The sequence below is a fragment of the Mesoplodon densirostris genome, chromosome 11, assembly GCF_025265405.1.
Source record: "Mesoplodon densirostris isolate mMesDen1 chromosome 11, mMesDen1 primary haplotype, whole genome shotgun sequence".
Classification (NCBI taxonomy): Eukaryota; Metazoa; Chordata; class Mammalia; order Artiodactyla; family Ziphiidae; genus Mesoplodon; species Mesoplodon densirostris.
Window position 1 is genome coordinate 60,218,111 of NC_082671.1, and position 22,200 is coordinate 60,240,310.

A 22,200-nucleotide genomic window follows, 5' to 3' on the forward strand; every position below is an offset into this window, starting at 1 on the left:
GGGGGCTCCTTGGCCCCCAACCGAGAACCCCAATGTCTCCCCCCTCCCCCCGAGTCACCAAGGTGTGTCTTGACCTTGCATGCTGGACTAGGTTCCCCCCTCTGCGAAAGTAGCCACCAGGAGCTGAGCGGGAGATGGTCAGGCCGGAGCACCCCACCCCCCCGTCCCCAACCCCTCCCGCTCCAGCCCCCCCGCCCCACGGCCCGCGCCCTTCCTGACCGTGTGCTGGGTGGGGCTCGACGGCCTGGGAGGGCACTAAGCAATGTACAGGGCAAGTCTCCGAGCAACAGCAAACAGGACGATTCATGCAACATTCCTGGCCCGGGCGCCGTTTGGGTCGGGGTTAGGGGGCGGGCCGAGCCCGCGGCCCGGGGGCGGAGGTGGGGGGCCCTGCCGGCAGGGCGCGGCCGGGGCGTGGGTGGGGGGGTGGGGGGCGTCAGCTGCCGTCCAGCTGCCTGAGCGCGCGCTCGATGTTCATGCGGTGGCCCACGCGCGTGACGCCCAGCTCCACGAAGTCGTCCTTGGTGAGCGCCGGCAGGTGCGCGCCCTCGATCTCGTGGTCCTCGAAGCGGTCGCGGTGCTCGCCCAAGTGGATGCTCTCCAGCCAGTCGCCCACGTCGAACTTGCTCCAGAGTTGCAGGGGCTTTTGCTGGAAGGGCCGGCGCGGGCTGGGGGCCCCGGGGCCGGGGCCAGGCGCTGGCGAGGGCAGCGGCGAAGGCGAGGGCGAGCGGCTGCGCGCGCTCACACTGCGCACCACAAAGCGCACCTCCTTCGGCTCGTGCGGGATGGAGAGGCTGGACGACTTGAGGATGGTGGGGGGCGTGAGGCCGAAGGGCCGCCCCACGCCCCCCGCGCCCGCCCCCAGCCCCTCCACCCGCTCCAGCGACGCGGGCTTCACTGGGCTCGGGGCGCGCCGTGCCACTGGGTAGCGGCCGCCGGGCCGCACCGGGTAGGAGGCCCCGCCGCCCGGGCCCCCAGGGCTGCGCTGCGCTGAGATGGAGCTCAGCTCACCGAGGCTGCTGAAGAGCCTGCGGAGGGAGAGGGGGTCAAGGCCAGGTGAGGGGCACTAGGCGAGGTGGGGGTGGGCGGAGGGGCGGGGGCCAGCGGCCAGGAAGACTCCGGGAGGGCGGGGGCGGGAGGGGGTGGCCTGGGACTCGGTGGGTAGCCTTAGGGCCAGAGGAAGAAAGGAGGGTAGGGTCCTGTGGTTACTCTGGCCTCGTCCTCAGACTCAGAGCCAGTGCCCTGCTGGGGGAGGGGGGGGCCCTAGACTGAGCGGCCCACGAGGAGTAAAACCCCTGGCCCCCTCCACTCTTTGCGGGCTCCAAGAGCAGGCTGCCAGAGGAGAGACAGCCGCTGGGGCAAAGGGCTTCCCACCGCATTTCTGACAGCCCGGGACACCAGCTCTGGACACTGCCCCGTCCACCCACACCCTGGAGAGTAAGACTCCGGCAAGACCCCTCACCCCTTCTCCCACACACCACTTCCCCCTCTGTCATCATGAGGGGACCCAGAACGACCTGGGCTGGCTGCACGGCTGGCTGAGTCGTGGTACAGGCTGGTGGCAGCACAAGACGGAACAAGTCCATGAGGTCTGAGACAGACACGAGGCGGCGTTCACACCCACACAGAGCAGCGGCACGTGCAGGGCAGGCGTGAGGCAGCAACACACCCATGACACTCGGCCTCCCCGCACAGGACAGCGCACAGCAGCAGCAGTAGCACCCACGTGTGTTACATGCATGCAGCAGCATGGCAGGAGTGGCAGTGGCCTGCTCACGACAGTGACACAGCAGCACATGTGCACGCACACACACACACACACACACACACACACACACACAGATGGGTCTTCACTTCCCAGCATCACCTGATAGGACCCCAGGCCTTCAGCCCCGCCACGCCCCCCAGCATGGCCATGGTGGAAGGCCTGGCTGGGGGGACTCCTCCAGAGAAAACCCACTCCTAGATCCCATGCCACCTCCACCCCGTTTCTTTCCCTGTCCCCTACTGTGGCCACGGGAAGCCTCATGGGGCCGTCAGTGGCACCAAAGCCCCATGAAGCCACGCAGAGCAGAGATCCAGGCGGGCAGGTGCAGCGCACGGACAGTGAGAGGCATGGGATGGGCATGCTCACTTACACAGCCGGCGCTCGGGACCACCGCGCAGCTAGACAGAGCAGCCACATGCAGATGGGCGGGAGAGAGCAATGAGAAGAGAGTGTTAGCGGCCCAGGCCCTCAAAGCAGGCGCACGGCCCCCAGTCACGACCACAGTGAGGGCAGCCAGGTGCAGGGACCCCCCTGGCCAGATACCCAGTAAGGGAGGAGTTCAGGTGCAGTGGGCCCAGGTGCGATGGGAGGGAACACATCTGGAGCTGCTGGAGGAAGGAAAGTGCAGGCCCGATGTGGGCAGAGCTGGGTGGGCTCCTGGTTTGCCTGTGACCTGTTCTCTGGTCTGTGAAGTGCAGACCACAGTGGTGTGCATCCACAAGCTTTACTAAGAGCCCTGTGTGGCAGCTGCTCAGCAGACCCCTGGCACTTGGGGGTGCTTTGTGTCCCCTTGTGCTGCTGCTGCCTGAAGGGCCTCTCTCCAGCTGCCATCCCACCTCCCTCTCCCTGCCCTTGTCCGCACTGGGCTAAGGACCCCTCCCCTGGGTTCCCCCACCCACCTCTGTGCTATCCTGACTGGTACCTGTCCCACACTGCACAGTCACCCTGAGCATCCCTCCTCCCCTGAAAGCAGGTTTTGTCTCTTCCTGTCTCACCCGTGCAAGGTCAGCCTCCCGCTGGAGATCCAACTCTGTCCCTCCTACTCAACCTGGTTTCCATTGCCTTCCACTGGCTCCCTCTCCTCAGCCTCTGTCCCTGCTGCCTTGCCCAACTGCTCAGATCCAGAGCAGAGCCTCTTGAAGAGGCCAGACTATGCTTCCCCCACCCAGCAGAGAGGGACTCAAAGGACACCTGGGGTGATGGGCTCAAGGAACAGGCACCGATCACCAGAAGAAACCCTCCCCTCTCCCACGTCTGACCTCCAAGGTACCGCCTGGGTTTCGGAGCAAAGTGGGGCGGCAGTGGAGGGTGGGGGAGGGTGCCAAGGAGGTGGTAGGTGCCCAAGTGGTAGCGACTGCTAGGGAGAGGGCGAGGGAGCAGTGCTGGGGCATTGGGCCCAGTACAGTGCTCCCCTCCCGCCACCCCGGGCCCTCATGCATCCCACCCTGGCATGGGGACCTGCATCTTGGGATGGAGTTCTGCGTGGCCCACCCCCAGAGTCCCCTGGAGTAGGGTCTGGAGCCCTGGCAGGGGGTGAGCTGGAGGCCTAGGATGAGGGCAGACTGGCTCAGAAGCACTAGGGAGACCCTGCCGAGGGGAGATACTGGGTGTGGGCAGGTGGGCACCTGCCAGAGGCTAGGGCTGGTGCCAGGAGGTGCCATGAGTGAGGGACTGATCCAGCGGAGTGCAGGGGAGAGGGCCGGTCACACTCCTAAGGCTTCCCTCCCAAGGCCCCAGGGCATAGCAGGGAGCGGCCAGGGATGCCCACGGCCCAGGTGGCTGCTGCTCCGCCCCTTCCTCTCGGGGAACAGGGAACTTCCCACATCGTCCCAGGCCAGGCACCCTGGGAGTGTCCATGGTCAAGGTCCACATGTGTCCATACCACCTCTGCAGAGCCATCGCCGTCTATCACCACTCTGAGCTGTCTGACGGCCTCCCCAGCCACGCTCTGACCACGGCATGGCCACATCACCACCCCTACCAGCCTCCCAAATCTGGGCCACCCACTCTCTAACATGTGGTGCCTCACTAGGCACCAGCACCCCTGGATGCCTTCCGGCCTTTCTCCAGACATCTCAGCCAGGCTCCACACTCCCCAGCAGCTTTCCCACCAGTGTCTGAACCTCGCACTGTCTGGCCTCCTCGTGACTCCTCGACCAGTGAGGTCTGCTCCACCGCCCCTCGCCCCTGCAGTTACCGAGGCTGTCAGCAGAATCCCCGTGCTGACCTGTCCACTGGGTTCCCTCTTAGGCACCCTTTCCTCTACCCCTTCCTTCCTAGATAGGCCCCCCGCTTAGTTCGCACTTTCTCCCAGGCCATGTCATCCACTCCCACCCTTTTCTGTGACCGATGTGCCCATGAATGCCACACGTGAAGCCACGCCACTCTCCCCAGACCTCTCCTGGGGCCTCCAAACATGCTCTCCCTCGCCCCGGTCCTTCCCACACCAGAGGCCTGTGAGCCACCGTCAGCTGCTCCATCCTCTCAGCCCCATGGCTGATACGCCACCAACCCCCAGCATTAACCCTGGCCCTCCTCCTCACCCCCAGCCACCTCTGGACCCAGACCTTTCGTGGTCTCACTCAGGACCTTTCATGTCACTTCCTAATTGTTATCCTGGACTCTTGGTCCCTAGCTCAAAGCCAGGAACACAATATGCACTGAAAAAAAAATGTTACAAAACAAAGACAATGTGACATGTCACTCTCAGGCTTGACTGCCTGTCAACCCATTGGTGCCAACAGGCAAGAAAAAGCCCACTCCGGCCCTGGTCCCTGCCTGGAGCCTTCTGCCACTGCACTCACGCAGGGCAGGTCTAGGCCCGTGGCCTTTTGAGATTTAAGAGCCTCATTCACGGAAATAATCCTCAACAGGAGCACAAACTATATCCGGGCTTGTGAGCATCCCACTGCACTCTCTCTGGTCTCCGTGTCTCACTCCAGCCCTAACTTCTCACCGCCCACACTAGGTCATGGCTCCAACCCTGATGCACCCAGATGCCCCTATGACCCCTCCTCTGTGACCCCTTCCTGCTCCCCTAGCAGAGTTCCGTGAACTCCTGAAGCCCTGATCACATCTCCTGCAAAAACACACCTCACAGGTCCCCAACCTGTGAGGACCTCTGCAAGGACAGAGCATATCCTGGCCCCTGTGCCCTGCACTGGCCGGCACACAACAGGTCCAGTTTCAAAAGAACAAGCCCTGAGGCACCTGCAGTCATGTATGGCTTTATCCAGATCCCTGTCAGATGGGCTAGCAGGACAGGGCTCACAGTAGGTCCCCAGGGCAGGGTTTCTCCACCATCGCAGAAACGTGTGTCTTCTGTGGGATGCTAATGAGTGATCTACTAAAGAACCTGTCCGAGCCCACAGCACACAGCACATCAAAAGTTCGGAGAAGTGCCGCAGGAAAGAAACCTCGTCAACTTTGTGTTTCCAAAGCTATTTCGCCATGAACTTTTCTCTGTAAAATCAGATGTGACGGTCAGACAGGTGTAAAACTGAGGGCCACAGCAAAACTGAGTATTGCTGTGGGGCTCAGAGACATGTGGCCCTCAGACCACATGTGGGATCAGATCCACCTGTGGAGTCTGGAAGACAAGGGGGTTCCGAGCAGATGGGGGGCTCTGAGCAGACGTGTTCTGCCCATCAGGCTAGACCCAAAGCCAGAAGCACAAAGAGGTGGATGGTCTGGGATCAAAGTTCCAAAAAGCCAAAGGCCATGGGCCTCCTGGATGGTCCCAGTGCATTTCCCCAAGTTGCCGAGCTTCAAGTCCATGACACAAGGGGTAACCTCCCCTTCCCCTTCTGAGATCTTCCTAGGTCTCGGGCCGCAGAGTGTCTTGCGGGTAAAGGACGCCAGAGCCTAGACTGAGCTGTCAGTGAGGAAGGTGGGCAGAGCAGGCGCTTCCTTTCTTGTGGTGTCTGTCGGGCGAGGAGAGGGGCAGGCCTGTGAGGGAACACATGGGGGGCCAGTGGACAAGGCACGGGGGTGTGACCCACTGGGTGGCCGTGGCAACTGCCCTAGGGCTTCAGCTAGGATCCATCCTGGGAAGGAAACAGCCCCACTGGGACATCAGAACTTCCTGCACTTTGGATATGTCTCTGAAAGACAGTATCACTAGCACTTTTATCACTATGTGAGAAATGAGTGTCACACTCTAGCCACTGCTGGCGGCAAAACAAGAGCTGCCCAGCAGCGCCGATGGGCAACTCAGCCACTGCCGGCCACACGCGGGGCTGACTGGACGTGGCCACAGCATCTCCACTCAGCCACCTGCCAGTGGCCAGAAGTAAAGGGTCTAGGACAGGCAGTGGGGCCCACTCCAGAGGCCCATGATTTCACCCAGGTCCGAGGGCAAGAAGGGGAGCATAAGAGGAAGGAAGGAAGGAAGTGTGAATAGGAGCAGAAGGAAATGTAGAGGGAAGTGGGGACGGAAAGGCAGGGCAGACGGGTAACGTTGCCGGGCCTATCAAGCGGCACTGGCCGGGCTCAACTGCCAGTGATTTCAGAATCCACGTGCTGTCTGTTACACACCTGACTGATAAAGGTTTGGTCTACAGAATGAACACATACGCACTTCTGTGTGAGGGGAACTACTGCACATAAACACAGCGTCTGTCACTAGAAGGGGTTTAATGACAGAGGCTCCAGATTCTAGTGGACAGAGAGCGGGGCTTGAGGTCAGATGCCACCATCTACTGGCTGGAATGGATCTCCTTAGAACCTCAATTTTATTGTCTGGAAAATGGAGATTATATTATTATCCATCGAACAGAATGGCTCTGAAGATGAAGTAACATGACTTGGCCTTTTTCGGTGCAGGGCACTCATCTTCCCGTAAGGATCCTAAGAGTCCTCCTACCAGCCTGCCTGAGGGCTTGGTCACCCTCACCATTTCACAGGGGTGGGACGGAAGTTCACTGAGGCTAAGTGGTTTGTCCAAGAATACAAACTCAGATGCAACCTGCTGAGGGCTGAAATCCAGGGCCATCGGACCCCAGGCCGATGTCAGGGAACAAAGCGAGGTGCTAAAGCTGGTGAATGCCATGGCACAGGGAGTCTCTTGTTTTAGGCTCTCTGGCATCTGGTACCCTTGGGAACAGCACCTGATTTTCCTTTGGATGCCCGCCCCCTCACTCAGCGCCCAGCCGGGAGCTCTGGCTGACCCCGTGCCCTGGCTCCCAGGATAGCATATGAGGCAGGCCTGGCCAACAGCAGCCCTATGTCTCCCTGACCCCAATGACCGTTTCAGGGGAGGCAGGGGATCCACACGAAGCCAATCGGAGGCCGGGATTCTGCAGGAACTCCTGAGGGAAAGAGGCTCACTCTCCCGTGGGCCTGCAGGACAGATGGGATGTAAAGGTTGGAACTGCTGGCCTTGCCCCTCCCCCACACCACTTCCAAGAAAGGAAACAAACACAGGTTCTGGCATGACCCAGACCCACTGGCCAAGAGCGCCTCGCCGTGACAAAGGGGAAACGCTGAGGACGACCGTGAGGGATGTGGCGGCAGGTCCAGCCCAGAGACCACCTCCTCCTGCCCTGTGACGGCCCAGCTGCACCACGGGAGCCAGCAGAGCTAAGGCAACACCTGGGCTCTCCTGAGCTCGGCCGAGGGGCTCGACAGCCAGCAAACCTCAACCAAGTGTCTGTGCTTCTGTGGCATTTGTCCTAAGCCGCCTCCCTAGACCTCAAGTCACAAAAGACAGCACTTGCATTGAGCTTTGTTCTTTTGTCCGTTTAGCAAATGTTTTATTAAGGCCTGCACTGCACCAGGCACTGTGCTACCCGCTGTCAATGGCTTTAATTTTCATCAGGACCAAGGGGCACAGAGGAAAGGAAGGGCTGGTGGAGGGGGGAGAAACAGAGAGCAAAGATGGGGACTGGTCCAGGCTGAATCAGGGAATCCCCACCCTCTGTTCCTCAGAGGCCTAGGACCTGGGCTGCTCACTCTGACTGGCCACTCCTGGCCACACCCCTAACACCCACTCGAAGGGCACTTTAAACATTGCCCTGCTGAGAAGAGGGCTTTCACATTCAACTGGGAGTTGGAAGAGGTGAAAAGGGGAGGGCCCCAGCGCAAGCCTGGGATGACGGGAGCTGGAGGGCAGCATTGCCGAACCACTCGGGAGAGGCATCACTAGTTTCCCAAACCCCGACTTATCCTTTGAGTCCTTAGCTGGAAGGAAGTAGATCAGACAAGCCCTTGTGAGTAAGACCTGGACCCCTCACTGCTTTGTGAACTCTGCCTTCCAAGGTTGGCAGGAAAGACTCACTAGGTTGGTCTTCAGGGTGGCGAGAAGAAGGACTCAGGAGGTGGCACCCCATGTGCTACCCACAAAGCCAGAGATGGGGGAGGGCCTACGGGTCACAGAAGGCAAAGGCAGACAAGGGCTGGCCAGGGGACGACCAGTTCTGCGTCAGACCACTCGTGGGCAGGAACCAGCTCTCCCGCCAGCAAGCATGGAGCCCACAGGCCCAAGGAGGTACCCCTTGGGGGCAGAGGCTTGGGAATGAGGTCCTCAAGGAAAGAGCCAAGGGATGAGCCCAGAGGCTCTGGCAGCTTCTGCCCAGCCAGAGCAGCACCCCAGCCCCCTGCTCAGCCCCTCCCCCCAAGCCAGCGCCTCCTCCCATTTCCAGGGCACCATGTGGCCTCTTGAAGTCCCCACCTTGTGTAGGAAGTGGGCGGGGAGGACAGAGGAACGGGTAAGGTACGGAGAAGAGAGAGCAGATGGAGGCGCAGAGAAACGGCATGATTTCCGCCTAAGAATGGCTTCCTGATGCACTCGGAAAATCACGCACAGGAATCTGTGTTTGAGGGACTCTGAGGTGGTGCTGAGGGACAGAACAGAAATGTTTCCGGGGCAGAAAATGGGAAATTGGTGGTGGGTCCTAAGAGGAAAAGGATCCAGTGTACTCCAGGTTTCAAAAGGAAGCAAGGCAGCTACAAAAGGAAGCGAGGAAAGATGGCACCAGCCACGTGGGACAGCCATGTGGCCACAGAGAAGCCAAGTAGCTGGGGTGGGGGTGGGGGAGAGCTGCAACTTGAGTGTGGACTAGAGAACAACCCTCGATGGTAGTAGAAGCAGCTACGTCAGGCATGAGAGTGAGAGCGCAGGGACCCCGGGGCAGGGAGCCTCCAGGAGGGCTGTGGAGGCGTTCACGGCCAGCCTGGGTCTCCGGTGGGTGCCCAGCTCCCACTGCCAGCACCAACAGGGATAGAGAGAACAGAACCCCTGATATTTCAGATGGCTGAAAGAGCCTTCGGTCTCAGACAGATAAAGCAAGGCCAGATAAAGGACAGAGATGTGGACGGGAGCACAGGGATGGGCGCCACGGACAGGTGAGGGAGGGGACAGAATGGGCTGTGGAGGAGGAACAGAGGGGACCGTGGAAGGACAAGAGGAAGAACGGGGCGGGCATGGACAGGGGACAGGACCCTCCCCACACCGCCCTGCTCACCGAGCTGCCGCGATGGGCGACTTCTTGGCAGGGTCCAGCAGGCCGCCCAGGCCGCCAACTGGCTCCTCCCCCAGGGAGCGGGTGTCTTTGTTCAGCTGTTGCAGGCGGGAGCTGAGCTCACTGATCACAGTTGGTTTGTCGTCTTCGGGCCCGGGGAGCCCCCGGCTCTCCACGGGGTCCCCCCACAGCTTGGACCTTCTCTGGAAGAGGTAGCGAGGGCGAGCAGCCCCAGCAGCAGAGGCCAACGCGGCGGAGGCGGCATGATGCTGCTGGGCCATGAGCTCGCTGTCGGAGGACTGCTTCAGCAGCGGGTCCCTGAAGGTCACCGGCCCCTTCCCCAGCGGGGACTTGAGCTTGGGCTTGGGAGGCACTGGTGGCTTCTCGAGTAGAAAAGTATGTCCATCGGCGAAGGAGGTGTGGGTGTCGGTGAGCTCCCCGCTCTCCGAGCTCAGGGTGGACATGCTGGACACCGTGGAGATGGTGCTCGTGGTCTCCAGGTGGGGGTCGCTGGAGCTGCGCGTGTCGGCCTCCTCCACCCCCGAATCCGCTGCGGACTCGGGGGCAGGGGGCGGCTCGCTGCTCGGCTTCCCTGAGGCCGGGCCTGGCAGCGTGTCGGGCGAGGGACCTGGGCCAGGGAGTGGGGTGGCCAGCAGGACCCCATTGGCAAACTCTTCAGGAGGCGGCACGAGTCCAATGCGGGCCAGCTCCTCTCTGGTCTCCTCGTCGCTGGAGGACAGCTGGGCGGGCGGCAGGTTCACGGCGAATACCAGCTCTGGCTCCTCCTCTGAGCTGCCCTGGCCCAGCCCGGGTTCTGTCGGGGTACTGCCAGGGGGCTGGGCCCGGGGGCTAGGCAGGGGCTCTGCCACCACGGCCGACTGCGTGGGGGCCGGGGCCAGCTCTGGGGTGCCCGGGCGCTCCTCTTCGGCCCCCAGCCCACTGGGCTCCTGCCCATTGCTGGTGGCGTGCACGACGATGAGGCCGGCTGGCCGCTGCAGGGACGTGTCCAGGACGCTGAGGATCATGGACTTCTTGTCCTCCGGGGACTTCCGCTCCTCCCGGGGAGCCTTCTCGGCTTCCCTGCGAGCAGGCACAGGAACCCAGGCTGGGCTCCTCGGGGAGAAGGCTGGGGAGGCCAGGGGCCCTCGCTCGGGGTCACGAGCCTGCACATCCACAAACAAGGGCCCAGGGCGGTCGGTGTCAGGGCTGTGCACAGGTGTGGGGGACCGGGAGGGCGCCTGGGAGGCCAGAGCCCGCTCCCGGGCAGCCAGGGCAAGGGCCAGGGGTGAGCTGGGGTCCAGGGGTTTGCCGGTGAGCGGGTGGATGAAGGTGGAGCCCGAAGGCCCAAGGCTCGGGCCGCTGACCAATGGCTTCAGAGCGGAGACAGGGGAGGGCAGCAGCAGGTCACGGCCGGGGGTGGCGCCGGGCCCCAGTAGGCGCTCGTCAATGGAGCGGGAGGGCTGCAGGGAGGGCATATCCGCGCTAGGAGGGCTGCTCTCGATGGCTCCCACAGACAGGAAGACGGTGGAGCGCCGCCGCTCCTCCAGCCGCCGGTCCTTGCCTGGTGCCGGGCCGCCGAACGCGAGCCCGGGGCCGTCTCCGGGGCTGTAGTCGAGGCCGCTCGGCCGAGGCCCGCGGTGTGTCGGGGAGGGTTCCCGGGCGAAGCTGCCGCCCGCCGGGCCAGGGCTACCCACAGCCAGGGCCGCGCGCTCCTGCGCATCCTCCACCTGCAGCTGCTTCACCAGCGGGCTTTTCCGACGCTGAGGTTTGGACGGCGCGAAGAGGCTGGCGCTGAAGGCGCCGAGGTTGGCGTAAGGGCTGTCGGGGCCGGGCGGCCGCGGCCGACGCTTCGGGCGCTCCGGCGGAGTGGCCGCTGGCGGGGGCCGGGGGACGTCGCCTGCCTCGGGCGCCGAGTCCTGAAGGATGATCATGGAGCGCGCGCGCTTCTGCCGTTCCGGGTAGGGCAGAGGCCCCAGGGCCGCGCCGGGATCATACAGGCCCGGGGCGCCCGCGCCCAGGCGCGCCTCCAGGCCGGGTTTGAAGCTGGAGCGCACGGTGTCGTAGGCGCGGCCCGGCGGAGGCGGCGGCGAGAAGGCGGGGGGCGGCCCGGAGTCGAAGTAGTAGGGTGCGGGCGGGGGCGGCGGTGCGGTCTGCGGCGGGGGCGGGATGCCTCGGCCCTCGCGCACTGAATCCTGCATCGACGTGCTCCTCGGGAAGCGCCCCTCCAGCAAGGACGCCAGCTTCTCATCTTCCCCTGCGGACAGAGGGGCCCCGGTGAGCCCGGCCCAGGAGCCAGGGGCCTTCGAGGAGGCCCCTCCCGACCCAGGCGCCCGCACTCCCCGTCCGCAGAGGCCGGCCCCGCCCCCCACCCCAGGGCAGCCAAGGTCCCGGACGCCAAGGCGCCTTCGAAATCTGCGGGAGGTGCTGGCCGCCAGCCAGAGGACAGAGTCAGTGTGGGCGTGGGCGCTAGGATGAGATCAGGGGGAGACACGGGGATCCCAGAGCAGGGGATCTAAGCAAGATCCCCAGTCTGGGCTCGTCCCCGCCGGGTTGGGAGGGCTCCTGCGGAGACTGGGGAGGTATCCGTTCAGATATAGCGGAGAGGAGGGCCCCCCAGCGGAGGCTATGACACAAGACCCAAATTCTGCCTACTCAGGTTGGGGACACGGAGAGGGCCCAAGGTCAACACCGCAGGAGGGCAGGGGCAGCCCCACCCCCGCCCCCACCCCCAGTCGTGGGGACAGAACTGCAGAGAAGGGCCAGGGGGTGGCTGGCACAGGCCTTCGCACACAAGACTGAGCAAGGCCTCATCTCAGAACCACCAGCAGTGGAAAAAGCAGGTGTCACTGGGAGGCCCTGGTGGCAACCAGAGGCGGGAAGAAGGGAGATGGTCAGAAATGAGCGGGAACTCTCCCAAGCAGGAGGGACACGCTGTGGACAAGGGGGCAGCAGGGCTGTGGCCGGGGACAGTGCCAGTGCCCAGGTGAGGGAGGCTTTGTAAAGAGAAGTCCTGAAAGGCTCTACGCCAGAGACCGACGGACACTGGACTGAGGGAGGCTGCCAGGTCACTGCCATAGCCCTAGTGGCGGAAATTCAGAAAGGCTGGGCAGGAGGGAGGGAGGGCTGCAGTGGAATGGCAGGCTGAGCACCTGACACGTGTTTTAGTTTCACTCCTTATTGGCTGTGTGACCCCAGGCCAGGCCCTGAGCCCCTCTACGCCCCAATTCTCTCATGGACAACACAGACTGAAAGTGAACCCTACTTCCTGCCGCACTCAGCTGTCATTAGGATCTGTGTGGGGGCAGGGCTGGAGCGCTCAGAGCCCCCACCGTCCTGCCGCCCAGCTACGGCAGGGCAGGACCTCCCGAGCGTTCCTGTGTACACAACGCGTACACCTGTGCTGCAGGTGTGTTCAGTGAGGCTGCAGGTGTGAGGCAGCCCGATCCAGGGAGAGTGGAGGGGCCGTCCTCAGTGCTGACACACGGGTCTCCGGAACAGTTCCTTGGGAATCTACACCTGGCCTCACTCTGGGCTTGGTCACATTTTCATGAACCCACGACGATGCAGACTGCCTGTTCCCAACCACCTCCTCCTTTGGCCACCACAGTGCTCACCAGGCCTCCCAGCCGGCACTGTTTGCGTGTGTCCTGCATAACGGCTCTTTTACCCACCCCCACCCACCCCCTGGCTCAGCAAGGGGCGTGGGGCATGGGGCCGCTTTTGTATAAGATAAGGCTTGAATTCCAGCTCTGCCACTTCTTGTCTGATACCTCTTGGCACTTCAGTTTCCTCATCTCTGGAGACCTGCCCCCTCCCACTGAAGTGCGAAGTGAAGCCATTTAAAGCTTACAGCACAGGGCTGAGCCCCCAGCAGCGCCCCGAGGAAGGTGGCTGAGGTCGTCGTCATCATCATCATCATCACCATCATCATTTTTAGGCCAGCCTTCCACCCCCACTGCTGGACACAGATTCTGTGCCAGGTTCGGCCTGGGTCTCCTCCCTGCTGCATTTCTTGAGCAGCATATGAACGCAGCTCAACACCCACAAGCTTGTGCATGAGATGGAGCCACGTGGGACAAGCTAGTGCACCTGGAACACACCGGAGGGTCAGCATGCCACGTTCTGACCCGGGGTAAAAACAAGTCACTTTCCTTGTGATGAAAATGGGAATCCGTTCGATACAGAGCGGGTGGGGCCGCTGCCCAAATAACAGCCGTGAGCATTTCTCCAGCCCTTTCTGTGCACCAGCCTCAAGATGCAGTACCTGCATCTACTATCACCACGAGCAGTTACTCAGTACTCAGCCTGTGAGTACAGCCCTCTGTGCGAACCTCAGAGTGGCCTTAGGAGGTAGGTACTAGATGGTCCCCATGTTTATGGATCAGGACCCTGAGATTTCAAGGGTTGAGATGTGTGCCCAGGGCCACGTAGCCAGGACAAGGGGTAGGAGTCCCGGAGTCTGACACCTCAGCCAGCGTTCAAGTGGGTGACAGGCGGCAGGCTAGGGCAAGGGGGATTAAAGATGAGCCACCCGTGGACTGAGCACAGGAGGGTCCAGGAGGGTGAGCAGGGAACAGCTGGCAATCTCCACTGAGAGGCTTACAGCCTGAAGGACAGGCACTTAGATGCGGACGTGTGGTGGTCAGTACTGAGACTGGGTGGGGCTGAAGGACAGGCCATCCAGGCAGAGTGAGGGCAGGTGGAGAACAGCCAGTCCTGGTAGATGAAAATCAGAGGGAGGCAGAGACAGAGGTCCCTAGATGAAGCAGGAGAGGGCTGGGGCTAGGCCTCAGGGCCCCAAGGCAAGGCAGAGCCCACAGAGGACCAACTCTAGGGATGTGAGGTGATATCTCCTGCAGAAAGCCCCCTGTGGCCAGAGGGATGGACTAGAGGGTGAAGCTGGGGCAGGAGGTCAAGAGGAGACCAAAGCTGTGGTCTCCAGATGCTGAGGCACAAGACAATGAGGCCTGGCCAGGTAGGGCTGCAAGGACGGTGAGGAAGCCGGCCATCCCTAATTTGTCCAGGGAGGCAGAGAATAAGGAGGAAACCACAGAGGATGCCCAGGGCTTAGGCCAGGGAGGTGACGGGGGAGTGCCTCTTGGCTCCAAAGTAGCTGCAGTCTCATGTGTCCTCTCCCCCACCCTCCTACCTACAGAACTGACCCACAGCCGTCTCTGAAGGACCACTGCTGTCAGCAATTCATGCCATTATCTCTCAGAAACCCCCACTCATCCTGCATGTCTGAGCCCAAACGCATGCACACACACATGCCTGGCCTTTCTTGACACCCAAGCATGGTTGGTGCTCCCTAGTAAATGTGCTTTTGCACCCACCATGTAACTGCTGAGCTGAGCTGTCTGCAGACGTGTCATCTCCTCCAACTGAGCCCCCAGACCCTGCCCAGCATCAGCCTAGAGTGTGCATCAATCAGCAGGGGTCGTGGGGTGAATGAGGGATTGGGTTTGCGGAAACTGATTGGCCAGATGAGTGAATAGAAGACAGGTAAGGCAGCTGTGTGACCTTGGGCAAGTCATTTTACCTCTTTGCCTCGGTTTTCTCATCTATAATCCAGAGGTACTGATAGTGTTACCTCAGCAGGTTACTGTAAGTATTAAATGAACCAGTGTGTGTAGAACACAGAGCGGTGGGGTACACAGGGACAAATGGATGCACAAGTGGAAAGGTCAGTGGGTGAACAGATGGACAGAAAACTGGACATGTCTGTAGGTGGATGGATGGACAGGGGGGCAGGTAAGGGGGCACTAGATGCCTAGAGGGAGGAGCAGTGGGTGGGGCTTATTAGATGACCCAGTCTGGGGTCAACAAGAGAGGAGATGGCCAAGGGTGAGATGTGATGAGGCCCCAAGGAGACAGGTGCAGAAGGCAAAGAGGCTAAGGACATAGCCTTGAGAAGGACCCACATCTTGCAGGGGAACGACGGGGACTGAACAGGTCCAGCCTGAGAACTGAGGGGAAAACCAGTAAGTGTTGTCCTAGAAGCCCTGGGTAGGAAAGTTTCATGGAGAAGGGAGCAGCAAAATCAAATGTGTCCACTGGGAGGAACGCCCTGGAAACCACTGGTGATGCTGGCAAGAACAATTTCAGTTTCAGGTATGGACAATTCCCTAAAAGGCCGAGAGGCAGGCAGGGAATGGGAGACAGCAAGTATGGGTGACTGCTGGAGAAAACTGGCTGTGAAGGAGAGGAGAGATACAGAGCAATAACTGGGGTGCCAGGGGGAGGGGAGAGGGCAGATTCAAGGGGAGGGTAGCTTAGCATCAGAAAAGTGACAGGTACTCGGGCTGCAGGGGGCACAGCCAGGTAGGATATGGAAGACCCAGGGATGGGGATGCTGGCGTCTGTGGGAAGTACAGACGGGGGTGCCCGCTGGCAGGGGGTGACAGATGGCGAGAAGCTTCAAGGGTATCTTTCAGCAAAGTATCTCTGGGTTGGGGGAAGGACTGACACCGCCCCCCCCATATACGTCCACAAAAAAATGAGATTCCTGGGTTGGGGCCAGGGAGAGGCAGGACTCAGAGAGAAACCGGAAACCTCAGTCGAAGGGTGGGGAGAGACAGGGTCCTCCAGCCCCGCACGCACTCCAGCCCCCGCCCCAGTCCTCCAGCCCCATGCAGCTCCCAGCCCAGCCATACCTACAGACTTGGTCCGTGGAATCCCCTTCCGCAGGGAGCCTGGCAGCTTCTCTGGGCCTGGGAGGCCCTGGCGCTCAAACAGTGACTGTGAGAGTTGGAGGGGGCGGGGGTATATGGAGGTTCCAGAGCACTGGGGTCCCCAGCTGCCCATCCAGCCCCACCCATCCTCCTCCTAAGCCTGAGATCAGACACCGCGTGTGCTAATTCCAACAGTGCTAATTCCCATGGTGTCTGACCCAGAAGCCAGGCCCAGGCCCTGCCTCCAAGGAACAGGGGCATGGCTGTGGGCCCACAGGCATAGGCAGCACTGGGCAGGGGTGATGCAGACGGGCCAGAGAAGTCAGGGGTCCTGGGTATGGCTGAGGTGAGGCTGGGGGAGCAGCCCAGAAGGTGCCAAGTGAGAGGAGTGGGCGGGGGGACAGCGACACCATGTTGTGGCCTCAGCGTGGCTGGGGTCCTTGCTCTAGGTGGCACAGAACCTGCCTAAGGCGGGAGGCGCCAGAAGAGTGAGAGCTCAGCACGAGCTGGACTGTGGCTGTTCTGAGGGCTGATGGCCCCAGGTGTCTTCGGGAGACGCTATGGGGTCCTTCACCCCCACCCCTGGAGAGTGGAGTCCAAATGATGGACCCTCGCCCTCCAAAATGCACAAACACCCAGTAGGGGACATGGCACTCTGACCCCGTGCCCCAGCTGCCAGGCTGGCTTACGCTGATCTCAGCAGGGGTGATCCTCCGACTGGTGGGCCGCTGTTTGACGGTGGCAGCTCTCGAGTCAGCATCCGCGATGTCTGGCCTCAGCGCCGGCTCCGTGGCGGCTGCCAGGATCTCGTCCAGCTTCTCTGCACAGCCAAGGAGGTGCCGTCTCAGCCACAGGGACCTTGAACCCGCTACAGCCCTCTGCAGCCCCACTCACGCATCCTGGCTGGTCCTCCTGGGGCTGCTGACAGAGGCCACTGGGGCCCCGCCCACCTCAGCCCCTCACTCCCCAAGGCACACAATCCAGAACCAAGACAAGAGGCCCCATAACTTGTATCCCATCCAAGCCCCTCACACACCAGAACCCAGACACTGCTCCAGCCTGGCCCCTCCGTCCTCAGGGAGGCTCCAGGGGACCCCACAAACCCCACCAGGAAAAGCCCGGCTGACCATTACGGAGAGAACCAGGCAGGGGGCGGGACTGTTTACAGCCCAGAGACCTCCTGAATTTCCCCATTTCCCTTTGCCCTTTCACTCTTCTCCTTAGCACATGGCATTACTCGCCTGTCTGTTACCGCCACTGCACCAAAAGATAAGCTGTAGCCCCAGAACAGACCCTGATGTACAGGAGCTGCCCACAGAGAATGTGTATAAACCAAGAACCACGGGGGGCAGGGTCTGCCCACAAAGAATGTGTATAAACCAAGAACCATGGGGGGCAGGGCGGGGGCTCACTGCAGGAGGCTAGAGACCTAAGAAATAGCTGTATGCAGATCAGGAGGCCACAGAATCTACAACCCCCGAAAAGCAGCCCCACCAAGGGTGGGGGGTGCAGAGAAGAGGATATTGCGAGGGGCAGTGCTGCGGGGGCTTCCACCGGCCCTTTAGAAAGCAGCCCCAGAAGCCAGGAGGGGGAAGGACAAGCCCAGGGCTGAGGCCTGAACCAGGTGCCCTCGGGCGGCGCTCTTTTCAAATCTGTTATAAAAGAAAAGCTTTGTTTGCTTGTTTTTCTTAAAGCTATTTAATGTTTTTGAAAGTGGTGTTTTTGATTACCAAGCAACTTGGAAATTTTGTTAAACACTTGTGTCTGAAAACTATCAGCTGTGGACTGATGACTGGGGAGGGCCCACTTAGGGCCAGCACACGGGACACAGCAGGGGCTGGGGGCAGCTCCCATGTCCACCTGGCTGCCACACTGCCCCTCTCATCCAGGAGCCCCACTGCAGCCCAGCCATCACTCAGCCTCCAAATCCCTGAGCCCTTCCAGACTCTTAGGAGCTGTGCCAACCAGAGAGGACCACGCATCTGGTTACACTTAGTCCTTTTATGCCCCAAGTGCCCCCCTTGGAGAATTGTGGTCAGCCTTGACACCTCCTCCCAGCACTGCTCAGCAATTGCTGTGGGGAAGGAAATAAATTCCTCTGAGATGTACAGTACCCGACCCAGCCCAGACCCATCCTGTATACTGACTGTCCTGACCTAATCTCTTTGTGACTTGATTTCCTGATCTGATAACAGGCATTAAAAAAGGTACCTGCTTCAGTGTCTGTTGTGAGAATGAGCACATACGGCAGAAGTGCTACAGCTGTGCCTGGCTCAACACAAGCACTGAAGACACACTGGCTACAATTCTTCATGTCTGTGCGCCTCACCTCCCTGAATAGCACATGGGCTGGCAGGAGAAGAGGGCAAATACCTTTGCCAGCATGCCCTGCGCATCCAGCCTGGTACCCAAACACAAGAGAGTTCAACAAATGCTACGAGTCACCAGCAAAACACGCTCCATCTGCAAACCAGCTCGCTTGGCCTGTGCACAGCTCCCAGCGCCACCAGGTGCAGACAGGGGCGGGCTGTTAGAGGGGCCTTCCTGTTTGCTTCTGTAATGAGGTGAGTAATTTCCCTTTGGAAGCTGAAATCACCATGATCACCATTTGCTAAGTCCGTGGGGATTTCCAGAGTTAGAAGAGGTTTATGCGGCCCCTCTCATGCTGCAACCACCACAGGCAGAAGGGATCGCTATTGCCCCCATTTTACCCAAGAAGAATCTGAAGCTCTGAGAGAGATAAGTTGCCCCAGATCACAGATCCGATAAGAGATCAGACTTAACAACCAGATTATCCGGAAACCACAGACATAAAGACATGAGCAGAGAGAAGATATTTCCGTGGGACACACGGGGCGCACGCTCACCCGAGCTGTGGATTTAGAGGCTGCGTCTCTAGGTCCAGAAGCACTCAATCTCAGAGACCCAAAGCAGTGTGCACATCAAGTTATTAGCAAAGCGAATATTGTTGGCCATGGGGCAATGGTGCTGAGGCCAGACGAGACTTATTTTCAAAAGGAAAAGAATCAAGAATTCTGCAAACTACAAGCTGGTGAGGTTGACACCAATCCCCAACAAAATGAGAAAGATATATTCTTAAATAAATGACTTTAGATACTTAACAAAAGAAATGAAGCCCATTAGGAACCAGGTCTGGGGCACTATACTGGCTGTCAGGGGTCGCTATGTGGCAGGGACGCAGCTGGGGATGCAGCTGTTTGAACCAGGACCCAAGCAGGGATGAGGGGCCTGCGGGGGCGACGAATTGCTGTCACTTCCCCTGCAACTGGAAGAAGCACACAGGCCTCAGCAGAGCACCCTGGGAGCCCCGCTAATGAGCTGAGGAAAGAACCAAAATATTCCAGAAATAGCTTGTGTGTCTGCCTCAAAGGTGTGAAGAAAAGTGTCCCCAGAGGAGACCTAGTCATCTGTTTTATACCTGAAAAGACCCTGAAAAGGGAAAGCATTTCACCTGGGACCGGGGCAAGGGCAATGGGAGAATTCAGAGGGTGAGATCGCAGGTCACACAGGGAACCTGGGCTCACACAGACGGGCAGGTGTGTCCCTGGCACAGGGAAGGCCCAGTGGATCCTGGAGTGAGGGGTGGGCGGGCACCAGGCACAAAGACAAACGAGTGAACACACAAAGCCTGGGGCCACAAAGCCATCTCAGGCCCCTGCTGGGCACGGACTCCTGTGCAGCAGAAAGAGGCTCCAGTCTCCACGTGAGGTGGAGCCGGCTGGCAAAGGCCAGGCCCTAGACCCCACCAGACACTGGACCTCAGCGCCCAGGCCCAGACTCTGTCCCCGCCTGGCTGCTGTGCCTCATGTAGCCAGGCTGGACATACAGGAAGGAGCTTCAAAGGATCCAGGGCAGGAGGTCTGACCGAAGGGGCAGGGGTGGTCAAGTCAACAACCTGGGCCACAAAGCTCTGGGGCCCAGATTCCTGCACCTAAAGGGTGTCAGCCTTAGGCTTGACCCCGTAACAGATCAGCACAGAAACGGAACCCACACACCAAGCACAGGAGCCCCAGAAAACAAGCAGAGAGGAGCAACACAGGCTGGGGCTGAGCACCTGACACCCCACCCCCATCAACCCGGTCACCCTGGTCCCCAAGCGAGCTCCACAGCTAGGCCTCCTGAACCCTTCCCCCCTCCGCTCCAGGCTGCAGCACGAGCCGTGGCCTCCACTGGGACACTTTTCCAGCTCTGCCTCGGCAGCCCCCGTGGCCCTCACGCCGCTGCCCCCAGCTCACTCGAGCCCCCGAGGACTGTGGCCACACTCCCCATCCCAGGCCCATCTGACCCTTCCCAGGTCCTTCCACTGTGCCCCCAGCAGCCCACCACGGAGAAGGCCAACAGGAGGGTGCAGCCTAGGCTCCCAGACCCCCTGACTCAAACTGGAGCCCCTCGCACACAAGCACTCCCGCAGCCAAGGGTCAGGCAAAGCTGGGCCCCGAGCACAGCAGATGACTCACCCCCTTTCCTTCTCCGAATGGAGGCTTGGAATCAAGAAACAGAGTAAACGGGGTGAGAGGCAGGATTTGTCCCTTGGCACCCAGGCCCCACACCCCACTCCCACCCCCTCCTAGCCCATCCTTACCCTCCCAACAGCCAGGATCTCCCAGACCCCCACCACCCCTGGCCTATACTCTCGTCAGATCGTGAGTGGTAAATCGACCCAAATGCCAAGTCAGTACATGAAATTCAAGGTGCGAACAACCACAAGCAGGGACAATGCTTGTGTGCATGCATGCACGCGCACACACACACACACACACACACTCACATGTGCTTGTGTACGTACACACACACAGACATGCACACACTTGTGTGGACGCACAACTAAGTCACACTTGGTTCAGTCAAATGTTTGTTCAGAAAAAAGGCAAAACCCCATAAAAACCCATTTCAGAGGCCACCAATGGTGCAGTGGCCACCCACAAGCATTCCTGCAGTGTGTTTCCAACAGGCAAGTCAGCATGTTTTCCAGACCAAGGCCAGTCAGGGACCACACCCTGGCATGGCACCTGCCCTGACATTCTCATCTCGAAAAAAAAGGAACCCAGAAGCTCCAGATTTCTTATGGGAAAGAGGATGAACAGGAGGGACTTGGACCCATCAGGGCCCCCTCTGGCCTGGGTCTCCACCCACCTCTGCAGCCCCAGCACGTACTTGGTTCGAGCTATGCAATGAGCACCTGCTGAGTGTGAGGGGCCCCAGGGCTGAAGGGCACTGGAGGGGTCCCACCCTTCCTCCTTCCCCCTCTCTCTCCCTTCTCAGGAGGAGAGTCCCCATCCAACCCCTCCTCTCAATGCCATCTCTGCCAGCCACCTCAGCCCTTCCTTTTCTGGGACACCAATGCCCCCCCAGGATATACCTTCCCTTCCTCTTTCCCCTGCAGGGCCCTCCAAGCCACAGGGAGCCACCTTGCGTGAGCCCCCATCCTTGCCACCTGCTTTTTCTGTCGCCTCACATTTTCCTTTCTTCCCAGGTGTTCAGGTCATCTTCTCAATAGACTACAGACACTAAAGGGCCCTATCAGCCCTCGATATTGTGACATAAAACTGACAAGTTTATGCTGGCAACGAACCCACGGGTCTTATTTCTATCCCGTAAAAGCACAAACACTGGATCATGGGATGATCGCTTAGGTACCTGGGAAAACCCTGATGCTGGCCTGGCTTCCTCAAACCAGGTGTGTCTACAGAAGGTCGGCAGGTGGACTGGCTTCCCAGGACAGCTGTCGTCCAGGGGCAGGAGTGGGTTTCCTGTGCTCCCAGCTGCCCAGGCCCTTCTCTGAACAGAGCCACGGGAAGGGCCTGGGTCCAGTTCAACAAAAACTGTGACCCCCCTCACTCAGCAGTGTGGATGGAGGCTCTGTGGTAGGCTGTCCCTTTGCCCTCCCCCAGACTCTGCTCAGGAAAAGCTGGTGAAAAGGATGCTGACCTCGGGCCACAAGAGTGAGCCCCCTCCCTCTGGAAGACATGGGTCTGTGGAGCAACCCTGTCACAAGGCAACAGAGGGGATGCCCAGGCCAGAAAGGAAGGAGGCTCTTCTTCCATCCACTGGTCTCTGCACACAGAAGCAGCCCAGAGAGCAGAAGGCAAATCCTCTGTTTCTGCAGCGCAGAGTCCCGGGGCCCCTGGAGGGCAGGCCTCAGGCTGCCCAAGCACCTCCTTCTGAACATGCAGCTGTACGTGGCCACGTGATGGCCTCTGGCAAGAGATTCCCAGGAACCATCCACCAGAGCCTGGTGTGGGGTGTAGCCAGCCCCAGGTGCCCACTGGTATTGGTTTAT

At 60.3% G+C, this 22,200-nt stretch overlaps 1 protein-coding gene across 1 annotated transcript in view; it reads right to left on the reverse strand.

Moving 5' to 3' along the window:
* Nucleotides 1–436: 436 nt before the first annotated feature.
* SHANK3 (SH3 and multiple ankyrin repeat domains 3) overlaps nt 437–22,200 on the reverse strand; it is a 48,602-nt gene continuing 26,838 nt past the window's right edge. The window contains exons 18-22 of the mRNA XM_060112793.1: nt 20,378–20,401; nt 16,589–16,719; nt 15,882–15,966; nt 9,232–11,482; nt 437–1,028 (exon numbers count right to left, since the gene is read on the reverse strand). Of these exons, the coding sequence (XP_059968776.1) occupies nt 437–1,028; nt 9,232–11,482; nt 15,882–15,966; nt 16,589–16,719; nt 20,378–20,401 (3,083 nt within the window). The remainder of the gene's footprint in view (nt 1,029–9,231; nt 11,483–15,881; nt 15,967–16,588; nt 16,720–20,377; nt 20,402–22,200) is intronic.